We start from the raw sequence: 13,682 nt of genomic DNA, 5'->3' as shown, positions 1-13,682 counted from the left end.
CCACATCCTTCCCTCATTCTCTCCACACCTGTCTCTGTCTCCCTCCCCCCTCGCTTTGTTGATCCACGTTTTCCTCCTCCTTCCCCCACTCCCTCCACCTGTTGATTCACGTGTTTTCCTCCCCCACCTGTCTGTCGGTCTTTCTCTCTCTCTCACACACTGTCTCTCACCACCACCCCACCCCCCGTGGTATAATGTGTGTATATCTGCGTATGTGGTATAATGTACGTGTTGCGAGTCCGTACATCGATCACCCTCGATGGATTCTGGTTCTGACCCCACCCTTTTCCATCCCAACCAGTGTCCTATGTGATATACAGTCCACTCCATCAGAAAAATGCATATCAAATGTCCCTGGGTTCGTCATCGGTAGGAGCAGCCAGCCTCCCTGTCGGTCTTTCTCAATCTCTCTCTAGTTTAGTACTAGGCCTACAATGTGCTGGTGTGTCATTAAAAGAAATATATTTAATATTCTCTTTATTTTCTTTCTTGTCATAAGCCATATCTCAAGCCTAGCCACTAAATTACAAACCTCCCCTTTACTAGCCTAGGGCCTGCGGGGTGCATTTCAAAGAGTGTGGGGTGGTGTGTGTGTGGGGGGGGGGGGGGGCACGGACTATGGGTGCGACATTCAAGGGTCCAAACGTATTTTGAATTTGAAGTGTTCATATACAGCATTCCCAGCTTTCAGAGCAAAATAAATGAAAGTGGAAAGTGGATTACGGGTAGCCCGAGTACTCGGACTGTCAGAGAGCGTTACAAGAGCGCCATAAGCTTCCAAATGTTTGTCTAGCTCTCCGACAGTCGGGGCCGCATTTAGACCTTAGGGCCCCGGGGCACTTCAGGTTCGGGGGCTCCATCAACAGAAATTAAATTACAAGGGGAGGGGGAGGCGGCACCCGGGACCCCCCCCGTCTTTCTTTTTTTCCGATGCTCCCCATCCATCCGAAACTGACCGTGCATAAAGAGAGCGCTTTACCACTGGGCTACATGTACATCTCGCCCCCACATATGGTTGAGGACCACACAATATAGAGGAGAAAGCCGCTGTCACCACTTCATGGGCTACTCTTTTTTTTTTATTAGCAGCAAGGGATCTCTTAATATGCACCATCCCACAGACAGGATAGTGCATACCACGACCTTTGTTACACCAGTTGCATTGTTATAAACATCCATTAGTGAAACTATAAACCAAATTTCATTGATCTAGAACATATAGTTTTTGAAAAACAGCTAAATGCAAAGTTTAAAGTTGAGCTAAACGTAAAAGTAATACATGTACAACTATTTTTTGTCTTTTTACTTCATTGAAGTGAGACAAAGATTAATCTTCTGAACACAACTTCAGCGGATTGATATTTCTACTATCTGAACTTGCCGTATTTCTAGGCCTAGGGTGGAGAAGAGGTTACTGAGGGGTGGGGTAATTATAACTATAAAACAATAAGACAACACATTTTTCAATCCTTCATTGACATTTACTAAAAAAGACAATATTGTGATGAAAGTGACACGTATAAACTATGTGATCAACAGCAATGAATAATAATCATCAAAATTCAGTAAAAAAGAAGTCAGTATTTAGGAAAAGTAAACTCTATAGTCCCTTGTCATCCCTGCTATCAAAAACAGCTTGGAAAACAACTTTCTTTTAATAAAGAGCAGATTTTTACACAAACATAACCCGAACTTTAACAATGATTTTACATAAGACACATTGCACTGCATCACGTTTGACATACCGTAAATTAGTATAGTCCATTTATATTGTAAACTGACTGCGAGTGTGTTCTATATTGTGATTGGTTAATTACATTCTTTTTCCGGGATCAAATAGACAATGACACCTGCAAATCTAAAAATTCCATATGGTCATGTCCATTGTAAACTGAATCGTTTTTAGCTTTCCGGGTGTTATTGTCTATTATTACCCCAGTGTTCACTCATAACAGGGGAAATATTTTCCATATTTTCTCAGTGAGAAATATTCTGCATTGGTCTAACGAACAATATTATTGCACAATTTGATGCTTACAAACCAATGACCTTGTCGGTACTAAATATGACGTCATGAAGTTTTAAAGAGTTTGCGTTTACTTCTCTCTGTTTTTGGAGTTAAATTTATAACAAAATGTAATTTTAATGCAATTCATTGTAGATTTTGTAGCAGAATAAAAATAACTTTTGCTTTTCAAAATTATCTACGAACGTGATTAAATTACAAAGCTATAGCAATTCTCAGAACAGTGCATAAAGTGGTTTACATCGTGTCTATATAGGTTGGCCTTCGTGCAAGTGCGTCAAAAATAAAGGTTTTTAGAGAAAAAATAGCTGAGGTAATAAATAGAATAACAAACTCGGTAAAGCTCGTGACGACTGAAAATTATTTCACATGGGACATAAATTCGATAATAACTGGCAACTCGTTTATTATCCTCTATTTTGATCCCGGTAAAAATGTGCCCTTTGTAGAAAGATAGTTGTTTTCCAAGCTGTTTTTGATAACAGGGATGACAAAGGACTTTAGAGCTAACACCTTTGGTCAAAAATTACATTTGCGGGATCAAACAGACAATAACACCTGCAAATCTAAAAACTCCATATGGTTATCTCCTAAATCAATGCTTTAAACAAATAAAGAAAAAACCCTACCCTTTACATAAAAAGTGCCTCAATTTGACAGAATTTCTTTGCTTACTGGGAAGAAAGTTTGTTTACACTGACAGAATTTCTTTCATTATTCTTAAGACAGACTGTTTAATATGAAAACAAAAAGAAACCAACAACCCCAAACAATATTCCTCATTATAATAGAATTTTAACATGATTATTGACCAATACACACTCATAAATTTCAACAGTAGATGTAACAGATTCAATCGCTGGTTGAAATGTTTAACTTTGCAACTGTAGAGGCCGAATTCACAAAACCTGTTTATGTTTTACACACGTGTAACTACATACATTTACAATGCTTAAACAACTGTTTATGTCTTACACACCTGTAACTACATACATTTACAATGCTTAAACACCTGTTTATGTCTTACACACCTGTAACTACATACATTTACAATGCTTAAACACCTGTTTATGTCTTACACACCTGTAACTACATATATTTACAATGCTTAAACACCTGTTTATGTCTTACACACCTGTAACTACATACATTTACAATGCTTAAACACCTGTTTATGTCTTACACACCTGTAACTACATACATTTACAATGCTTAAACACCTGTTTATGTCTTACACACCTGTAACTACATATATTTACAATGCATAAACACCTGTTTATGTCTTACACACCTGTAACTACATATATTTACAATGCTTAAACACCTGTTTATGTCTTACACACCTGTAACTACATATATTTACAATGCTTAAACACCTGTTTATGTCTTACACACCTGTAACTACATACATTTACAATGCTTAAACACCTGTTTATGTCTTACACACCTGTAACTACATATATTTACAATGCTTAAACACCTGTGTTTAAGAAAAAAAGGGCTTTGCAAATTGGCCTGTGATGTAACAAATTCAGACTTTCAGTCATTGGTTAAAAAAATTAAACTTTCCAACACTAGATGTAACGGATTCAATTACTGGTTGAAATGTTCAGTTTTCCAACAGTAAATATAACAGATTCTGTCATAGGTAGAAAAGGTCAGCTTTCTAACAGGAAAGTAGTACCCGAACCTCTTGTGGGATATGGGCACGTTGATAGAGTTTACAAACCGATCAACAGGAAATATAACAGATTCAGTCATTGGTAGAAAATTTTAGCTTTCAAATAGTAGACATGATAGCAGATTTAATCACCGGTTGCCATGATGAGCTTTTCAACATATGATATAACAGATTCACCGATTGGTTGAAATGTTCGAAATTAATGCAACAGCTTCGCTCATTGACTGCTTAATAAACAGACAGAGCTGTAACGGGAATTTTCAAGCTTTCAAGTAATTTGCATGATGTTTGATGTGGTCTTCCATGAAAGTAACAATGAAGAAATAGCTGTGATCATAACCCTACAAATAAAAATAAAACAAACATATTAGCTAATTATTGCTTTGCTATGCTGTGAATCTTTAATATGAATAATGTACTTTGTTAACAACACTATCATTACTGAAAAGCATCAGCTATTGTAAATTGAACAATTGATCATCAAAATGTGTACATGTATACAGAGAATACTACATGAGCGGCCGTTAAGATACCGTTTATCTTACGAGTTGTTTAAAAATGTATCAAACGAACAAAGGTGAGGAAGATACATGTTTGTTTTTAAACGAGTCGTAAGATAAATGGTATCTAAGGGACACAAATGTAGTGTTCTATTTCTTACGTATCTTCAGAAAAGAGTTTTAAAATAAATTTAAATGCCATTTCCCACTAAAACCTATGTGCTTATAGTTAACTTGTGCAGTCACACCACAAGTCAATTTCAGGTTAACTTGTACGCCACACCTAGTGATTGATTTCTATCATGCCTTTCCATTGGATGGTTGGCATTGGTGACTTGGTCATCACCTAGGTGCAGCCAGTCGTGTCTGTAAGTATGTGTTATTGAAAAAAAAAAAATGTTTTCACCAACGGGTGTGTAAGAAAATTATTTATGCAATAACCGACAAAACAATGAATTTGTTTCCATGTAACGACTTGTTTGAACTGTTTTTGTTTTGTTTTATACAATGCTTGTTTAACCAAATAAAGAGTAATGTCAATCCCATTTCATTTCCAGGTCATGCTTCTGCTGAATACTGAACACCGGTGGAAAAAAAATGCATGACACATTGTGTATCAATTTTGCATTATTTTACTATCCTTTCTACCTAAAGTCAAAACATTTGTATCCCCTATCCATACATTATTATTTTCTAGGAGTGTGCTTAAGGCAATGTTGATTGGCCTAAAAATTTACATGTCACAAAAAAACCCTGTCACAATGTTAATCTATAGTCTGTCCTATCCACTAAAAAATATGTTTTTGTAAATAATTTCAGTTTTGTTACTTAAAGCAACATACCCTAGTTTTTAAACACTAAGGTATATTTTTTACTATTATAGCTATTTTTTGATAACTCAAATCATACTTTACTTAGATTTTATGGTTTATATTATCACTTTCCGTACATTCGCAGTGTTTTTGGTCATCCTGGTGTTTTTAATATCACAAAATGCATTTCTCATATTTTTAAAAACCCATGTGCGTCTGAGAAGTAACAGTTATGGAATCGATTTTTAGTCTATTTTAGAGGGTATTTCACCATTTCAAAGTCACAGACTCCTGTTTCACTCAACTGTAACTCAGGGCTTCTAGAATTTTATAAAAATTCACTAGCCATGGAATCAGTGATTTTAAAAATGTACTAGCCATGATTAAAAATTCACTAGCCCTACTTTAAATAAATATAATTTTACTAATAGTAATAATCAGATATGTCAACTAAAGAGGGAGATTGAGCTTACAAATCCTTAGATTGGGGTGGAAAGAGGCGGCAGGATATTCATATTTACGAAATATGTAAATGCAGCATTTGACAAGGTTTTGTTTCCACTAGCCGTCGGGCTAGTTATAGTAATTATTTACTAGCCCAACACTGAATATCACTAGCCATGGGAGTGGGACTACCATAATCTAGAAGCCCTGTGTAACTTTATCCAAATGTGTTACAGGTTTGTAGATTAACTAAACTTGGTGTTAAAACTGTGTTGAAACTAGGGTTTGTCACTTTAAGAAGAAAAGTAAAAGTGTTTTGAAAATAAAAATAATTTTTTTTTTTTTTGTGTCCAATTTAGAAAACAAATAGGCTCAGATATAAATAACTTGTATCAAATTACATAGCCTGAAAAAAGGCGTACCCTGTTATAGTAATCGTTCAACCATTCTTGGAACTGCGAAATCAACTGCTGATGACATTGTCAAGAAACAGAATTCATAAAAATGCAGAAAACAAAGGAACGTTTGTCAGCTCATTACTCTCATTATGAAAACCCCCAACACTTTTGTATAACCCTTTTCGCAATCAATGTTTTCTCGGTTCATACTTGCATAAACCAAAAAACAATTTCTGTCAATTCTTAATTGAACAACTTTAAGATGAGTGAAAAGAGTATGATCACCTCGTGTTTTCTACATATGACTGGAACTTTATTCTCACTGCAGGCAGTCACCAAGTTATCTGGAAGCAGCTGCTTGTCAGCCAGAACATTGTCCGCACTTCCCTGGTAAACATATGGTAGAACATTGTAAACATACAGTAGAAAAAGGTAAACATGTAGTAGAAAATGGTAAACATGTGGTAGGAAATGGTAAACATGTGGTAGACAATGCTAAACATGTTAGAAATGGTAAATACACAGAAGAAAATTGTAAATACATCATAGAAAATGGTAAACATACAGTAGAAAATGGTAAACATATGGTAGAAAATGGTAAACATACAGTAGAAAATGGTAAACATATATAAACATACAGTAGAAAATGGTAAATACATGGAGGAAAATGGTAAACATACAGTAGAATATTTCTATTAGTAATGAGGGATCTTTTTTACACACTTTCACACAGATAGGACAGCACATACCAGAGCCTTTGATAGACCAGTTGCGTGGCACTGGTTGGGACGGGAACCGACAAAGGTTTCTACAACCTAACCAATATTTCTCAAGGTTGCAGATACTGCACCCAATGTACTGTTACGTTACCCGTGGTTCCGATATTTTACCAAGTGTACCACTATTTCACCAAGTGTACTGCTACTTTACCCGTGGTACCGATATTATACCAAGTGTACCACTATTTCACCAAATGTAGTTACTTTACTAGTGGTACCAATATTTTACCAAGTGTACCACTATTTCACTAAATGTACTGTTACTTTACCCGTGGTACCAATATTTTACCAAGTGTACCACTATTTTACCAAATGTACTGTTATTTTACAATGTATACAACTATTTCACCAAAGGTACTGTTACTTCGCAAAGACTACCACTATTTCACCAAGTGTACTGCCATGGTACCGATATTTTACCAAGTGTACCACTATTTCACCAAATGTACTGCTACTTTACCTGTGGTACCGATATTTTACCAAGTGTACCACTATTTCACCAAGTGTACTGCTACTTTACCTGTGGTACCAATATTTTACCAAGTGTACCACTATTTCACCAAATGTAGTTATTTACTAGTGGTACCAATATTTTACCAAGTGTACCACTATTTCACTAAATGTAGTTACTTTACTAGTGGTACCGATATTTTACCAAGTGTACCACTATTTCACCAAATGTACTGTTACTTTACTAGTGGTACCAATATTTTACCAAGTGTACCACTATTTCACTAAATGTGCTATTACTTTACTAGCGGTACCAATATTTTACAAAGTGTACCACTATTTCACCAAATGTAGTTATTTACTAGTGGTACCAATATTTTACCAAGTGTACCACTATTTCACTAAATGTAGTTACTTTACTAGTGGTACCAATATTTTACCAAGTCTACCACTATTTCACCAAATGTACTGTTACTTTACTAGTGGTACCAATATTTTACAAAGTGTACCACTATTTCACTAAATGTAGTTACTTTACTAGTGGTACCAATATTTTACAAAGTGTACCACTATTTCACTAAATGTAGTTACTTTACTAGTGGTACCAATATTTTACCAAGTGTACCACTATTTCACCAAATGTACTGTTACTTTACTAGTGGTACCAATATTTTACCAAGTGTACCACTATTTCACTAAATGTGCTATTACTTTACTAGCGGTACCAATATTTTACAAAGTGTACCACTATTTCACCAAATGTAGTTATTTACTAGTGGTACCAATATTTTACCAAGTGTACCACTATTTCACTAAATGTAGTTACTTTACTAGTGGTACCAATATTTTACCAAGTGTACCACTATTTCACCAAATGTACTGTTACTTTACTAGTGGTACCAATATTTTACCAAGTGTACCACTATTTCACTAAATGTAGTTACTTTACTAGTGGTACCAATATTTTACAAAGTGTACCACTATTTCACTAAATGTAGTTACTTTACTAGTGGTACCAATATTTTACCAAGTGTACCACTATTTCACTAAATGTAGTTACTTTACTAGTGGTACCAATATTTTACAAAGTGTATCACTATTTCACTAAATGTAGTTACTTTACTAGTGGTACCAATATTTTACCAAGTGTATCACTATTTCACCAAGTGTACTGCTACTTTACCCGTGGTACCGATATTTTACCAAGTGTGCCACTATTTCACCAAATGTACTGTTACTTTACTAGTGGTACCAATATTTTACCAAGTGTACCACTATTTCACTAAATGTACTGTTACTTTACTAGTGGTACCAATATTTTACCAAGTGTACCACTATTTCACTAAATGTAGTTACTTTACTAGTGGTACCGATATTTTACCAAGTGTATCACTATTTCACTAAATGTACTGTTACTTTACCCATGGTACCAATATTTTACCAAGTGTACCACTATTTCACTAAATGTACTGTTACTTTACCCGTGGTGCCGATATTTTACCACGTGTACCACTGTTTCACTAAATGTACTGTTACTTTACTAGTGGTACCAATATTTTACCAAGTGTACCACTATTTTACCAAATGTACTGCTACTTTACCCATGGTACCAATATTTTACCAAGTGTACCACTATTTCACTAAATGTACTGTTACTTTACTAGTGGTACCGATATTTTACCAAGTGTACCACTATTTCACCAAATGTACTGTTACTTTACTAGTGGTACCGATATTTTACCAAGTGTACCACTATTTCACCAAATGTACTGTTACTTTACTAGTGGTACCAATATTTTACCAAGCGTACCACTATTTCACCAAATGTACCACTATTTCACTAAATGTACCGTTACTTTACTAGTGGTACCAATATTTTACCAAGTGTACCAGTATTTCACTAAATGTAGTTACTTTACTAGTGGTACCAATATTTTACCAAGTGTACCACTATTTTACCAAATGTACTGCTACTTTACCCATGATACCAATATTTTACCAAGTGTACCACTATTTCACTAAATGTAGTTACTTTACTAGTGGTACCGATATTTTACCAAGTGTATCACTATTTCACTAAATGTAGTTACTTTACTAGTGGTACCAATATTTTACCAAGTGTACCACTATTTCACTAAATGTAGTTACTTTACTAGTGGTACCAATATTTTACCAAGTGTACCACTATTTTACCAAATGTACTGCTACTTTACCCATGGTACCAATATTTTACCAAGTGTACCACTATTTCACTAAATGTAGTTACTTTACTAGTGGTACCAATATTTTACCAAGTGTATCACTATTTCACTAAATGTACTGTTACTTTACTAGTGGTACCAATATTTTACTAAGTGTACCACTATTTCACTAAATGTAGTTACTTTACTTGTGGTACCAATATTTTACCAAGTGTATCACTAGTTCACCAAATGTACTTTACTAGTGGTACCGATATTTTACCAAGTGTACCACTATTTCACCAAATGTACTGTTACTTTACAAGTGGTACCGATATTTTACCAACTGTACCAATATTTCACTAAATGTAGTTACTTAACTAGTGGTACCAATATTTTACCAAGTGTACCACTATTTCACCAAGTGTACTGCTACTTTACCCGTGGTACCGATATTTTACCAAGTGTACCACTATTTCACCAAATGTACTGTTACTTTACTAGTGGTACCAATATTTTACCAAGTGTACCACTATTTCACTAAATGTACTGTTACTTTACTAGTGGTACCAATATTTTACCAAGTGTACCACTATTTCACTAAATGTAGTTACTTTACTAGTGGTACCGATATTTTACCAAGTGTATCACTATTTCACTAAATGTACTGTTACTTTACCCATGGTACCGATATTTTACAAAGTGTACCACTATTTCACTAAATGTACTGTTACTTTACGAAGAATATAACTATTTCACCAAGTGTATCAATACTTTACACAGGGTGTATTGACTTTCCAAGTATACTGATATTTGTCAGTGTACTGAAATTACACTGAATGTACAAACATTTCATTAGAAATACCAGAATTTCACACGTTTCAATACTTCACCAGATTAACTTATATTTCAGGGAATATACCAATATTTCATCAAGTTTACGGATATTTCACTAAATGTAGAGATATTTAACAAATGAGTATTGATACTTCACAGAGTGTACTGATCTTCACAAAGTATACCAACATTTCACCAAAGGCACCAATATTTCATCAAGTACACCAAGAATCAAGGTTCAGCAATAATTTACAAAATGCATTGATATTTCACCAAGTGCTCCACAATTTCACCAGATGCACCAAAATTTCACCAGGTACACCAATATTTCACCAGGTACACCAATATTTCACCAGATGCAGCAATATTTTACCAAATGTACTGAAATTTCACAAAATGTACAGATACTTCACACTTCAATTAATATTTCATAACAAGTAAGGAAATGTTTAATTTAACGATGCACTCAACACATTTTATTTGCAGTTATATGGTGTCAGACATATAATTAAGGACCACACAAATATTGAAAGAGGAAACCCGCCACTGCATGGGCTACTCTTTTTGATTAGCAGCAAGGGGTCTTTTATATGCACCATCCCAGACAGGGTAGTACATACCACAGCCTTTGATGTACCAGTCGTGGTGCATTGGCTGGAACGAGAAGTAGCCCAATGGGCCCACCAACGGGGATCGATCCTAGACCGACCACGCATCGAGCGAGTGCTTCACCACTGGGCTACGTCCCACCCCCAATATTCATAACAAGATGCGATTACCTGATCAACAAGAATATTTAGCGGAGGCCCGTTGTACTTTCTCACCAAGTGACATGCATCATAATCCTGTAATAAAGTTAAACAAAGTCACAAATATTGATATTTAAAAAAATTTGGAGCTTGGTCAGGGCTAACACCAGAAAGGAAAAGGATTAGAAGTAGGAAATGTTTTATTTAACGACACACTCAACACATTTTATTTACGGTTGTATGGCATCAGACATATGGTTAAAAGGACCACACAGATATTGAGGGAGAAAACCCGCTGTCGCCACTTCATGGGCTACTCTTTTCAATTAGCAGCAAGGGATCTTTTATATGCACCATCCCATAGACAGGAAAGCACATACCACGGCATTTAATGTACAAATTGTGGTGCACTGGCTGAAGCGAGAAATAGCCCAATAGGCTCACTGATGGGGATCGATCCCAAACTGACCGTACATCAAGTGAGCACTCTACCACTGGGCTATGCCTCGCCCCTCACCAGAAAGGATTTTGTCTTCAAACATATACACCAATTTGTTTTTAATTCACCTGCACTTTCTTCATAGACAGGACAGTACATACCATAGCCTTTGATGTACCAGCTGTGACAGAACAGTGAGTTATATCCCACCACTACATGGTGGTGGTTTTAATGAATGTTCATTAGTCAAATACTACATGTATAAAAATTATATATTAAAAACAAGTATTATGAGAATTTCTGTATCACAATAAAAGAGAGCTCTGTATCGCAATGTGTATCATAATACATTATTTACAACACCATCTACAATATTTTGAGGTAGGCTTCTAACAAAATAAAGATAAAATTGAAATTTATTCCCATTGTTAAAGTTTGTTTTGTTGAACAACACCACTGGAGCACGTTGATTAATTAAACATCGGCTATTGGATGTCAAACATTTGGTAATTCGAACTCATAGTCATCAGAGGAAACCCGCTACATTTCTTCTAATGCTGCAAGGGATCTTTTATATGCACTTTCCTACAGACAGGAAAGCACATACCACGACGATTGTCCAGTTGTGGTGCACTGGTTGGAACGAAAAAAAAACCAATCAGCTGAATGGAAAGAAAGAAAGAAATGGTTTATTTAACGACGCACTCAACACATTTTATTTACGGTTATATGGTGTCAAACATATGGTGAACGACAACACAGATAATGAGAGAGGAAACCCGCTGTCGCCTCTTCATGGGCTACTCTTTTCGATTAGCAGCACGGGATCTTTTATATGCACCATCCCACAGACAGGGTAGTACATATCACGGCCTTTGATATACCAGTCGTGGTGGTTTGGCTGGAAGGAGAAATAGCCCAATCGGCCCACCGACGGGGATCGATCCCACACCGACCGTGCATCGAGCGAGCGCTGTACCACAGCGCTACGTCCCGCCCCTCAGCTGAATGGATCCACCGAGGTGATTTGATCCTGCGCCACAAGCACCTCAAGCGAGCACTCAACCGACTGAGCTAAATCCCGCCCCTTATACCCGTTATTGCAGCAGAGCTCGTGGAGTGTATGGGGGAGGGGCTTTTTGAATGAGATTTTAAAGGGGGAGGAGGGGTCGGAGAAGGGAAATTCAAGGGTCCAAAGGGGACATTCTCATCTGAGAAATGTTTAATTTCAGGTGTTCCAGCATTTCTAGCACAAAAACAAGTTTTAACTGGGGACCATGCCCCCCACCCCCACCCCCACTGTCAGGGCCCAGGTACAGGTAGGCAAAGTCATTACAAGCTTGGTGCTGAATGTGTAAAGCTGCAACAGAGAAAGAAGTGTTTTATTTAACGACGCACTCAACACATTTTATTTACGGTTATATGGCGTCAGACATATGGTTAAGGACCACACAGATTTTTTTAGAGGAAACCCGCTGTCGCCACATAGGCTACTCTTTTACGACAGGCAGCAAGGGATCTTTTATTTGCGCTTCCCACAGGCAGGATAGCACAAACCATGGCCTTTGTTGAACCAGTTATGGATCATTGGTCGGTGCAAGTGGTTTACACCTACCCATTGAGCCTTGCTGAGCACTCACTCAGGGTTTGGAGTCGGTATCTGGATTAAAAATCCCATGCCTCGACTGGGATCCGAACCCAGTACCTACCAGCCTGTAGACCGATGGCCTGCCACGACGCCACCGAGGCCGGTCTGCAACAGAGAAGAAAAGGGGATGGCTTCCCTCTGAAAATATATTTGTCTGAAACATTTAAAACCCTAGCAGGGCTCACCCTGTGCATGGCCAAATTAGCCAGTTGGTAAGTTTTCAACAAAGTGCCTACAACATTTAGTATTTGGCTAATACAATATTCTTTAAAGTAACCAACTTTTTAGTAAGTTTCAAGGAAGTACTCTAATTATTTGAAAATTGGCTCAACCAAAATTGGAGCCCTGACCTCGGTTGAAAAAATTAATGAAACAATGAATGAAAGAATGAATGAATGAATAAATGAAAGATTGAATGAATGAATAAATGAAAGAATGAATGAATGAAAGAATGAATGAATGAAAGAATGAATGAATGAATGAATGAAAGAATTCATGAATGAATGAATGCATGAATGAACAAACGAACGAATGAATGAATGAAAGAATGAATGTTTAACGACACCCTAGCAAGAAAAATACATTGGTTATTGGATAGGCAGGCTTTCAAGCAAGATTTTGTGAAAAATAAGGGCTTTTTTTAGGGCAAAATTCTTAAAAAATAAGGGCTATTTTTAGGAATTTTTTGACAAAAATAAGGACTGAAATTCAATAATCAATATAAAAGAAAAACATTCTG

The 13,682-nt window shown here is 36.3% G+C and overlaps 1 protein-coding gene across 3 annotated transcripts in view; it reads right to left on the bottom strand.

The window, feature by feature from the left end:
* Positions 1 to 3,536: 3,536 nt before the first annotated feature.
* LOC121371002 (S-formylglutathione hydrolase-like) overlaps positions 3,537 to 13,682 on the bottom strand; it is a 199,906-nt gene continuing 189,760 nt past the window's right edge. For all 3 annotated transcript variants that reach the window (XM_041496610.1, XM_041496600.1, XM_041496618.1), the window contains exons 8-10: positions 10,887 to 10,952; positions 6,147 to 6,248; positions 3,537 to 4,048 (exon numbers count right to left, since the gene is read on the bottom strand). In XM_041496610.1, coding sequence (XP_041352544.1) covers positions 3,968 to 4,048; positions 6,147 to 6,248; positions 10,887 to 10,952 — 249 coding nt within the window. In that variant the 3' untranslated portion in view covers positions 3,537 to 3,967. The remainder of the gene's footprint in view (positions 4,049 to 6,146; positions 6,249 to 10,886; positions 10,953 to 13,682) is intronic.

This window comes from Gigantopelta aegis, chromosome 1, assembly GCF_016097555.1.
Source record: "Gigantopelta aegis isolate Gae_Host chromosome 1, Gae_host_genome, whole genome shotgun sequence".
NCBI lineage: Eukaryota > Metazoa > Mollusca > Gastropoda > Neomphalida > Peltospiridae > Gigantopelta > Gigantopelta aegis.
This window is presented reverse-complemented; position numbering and strand designations above follow the sequence as displayed.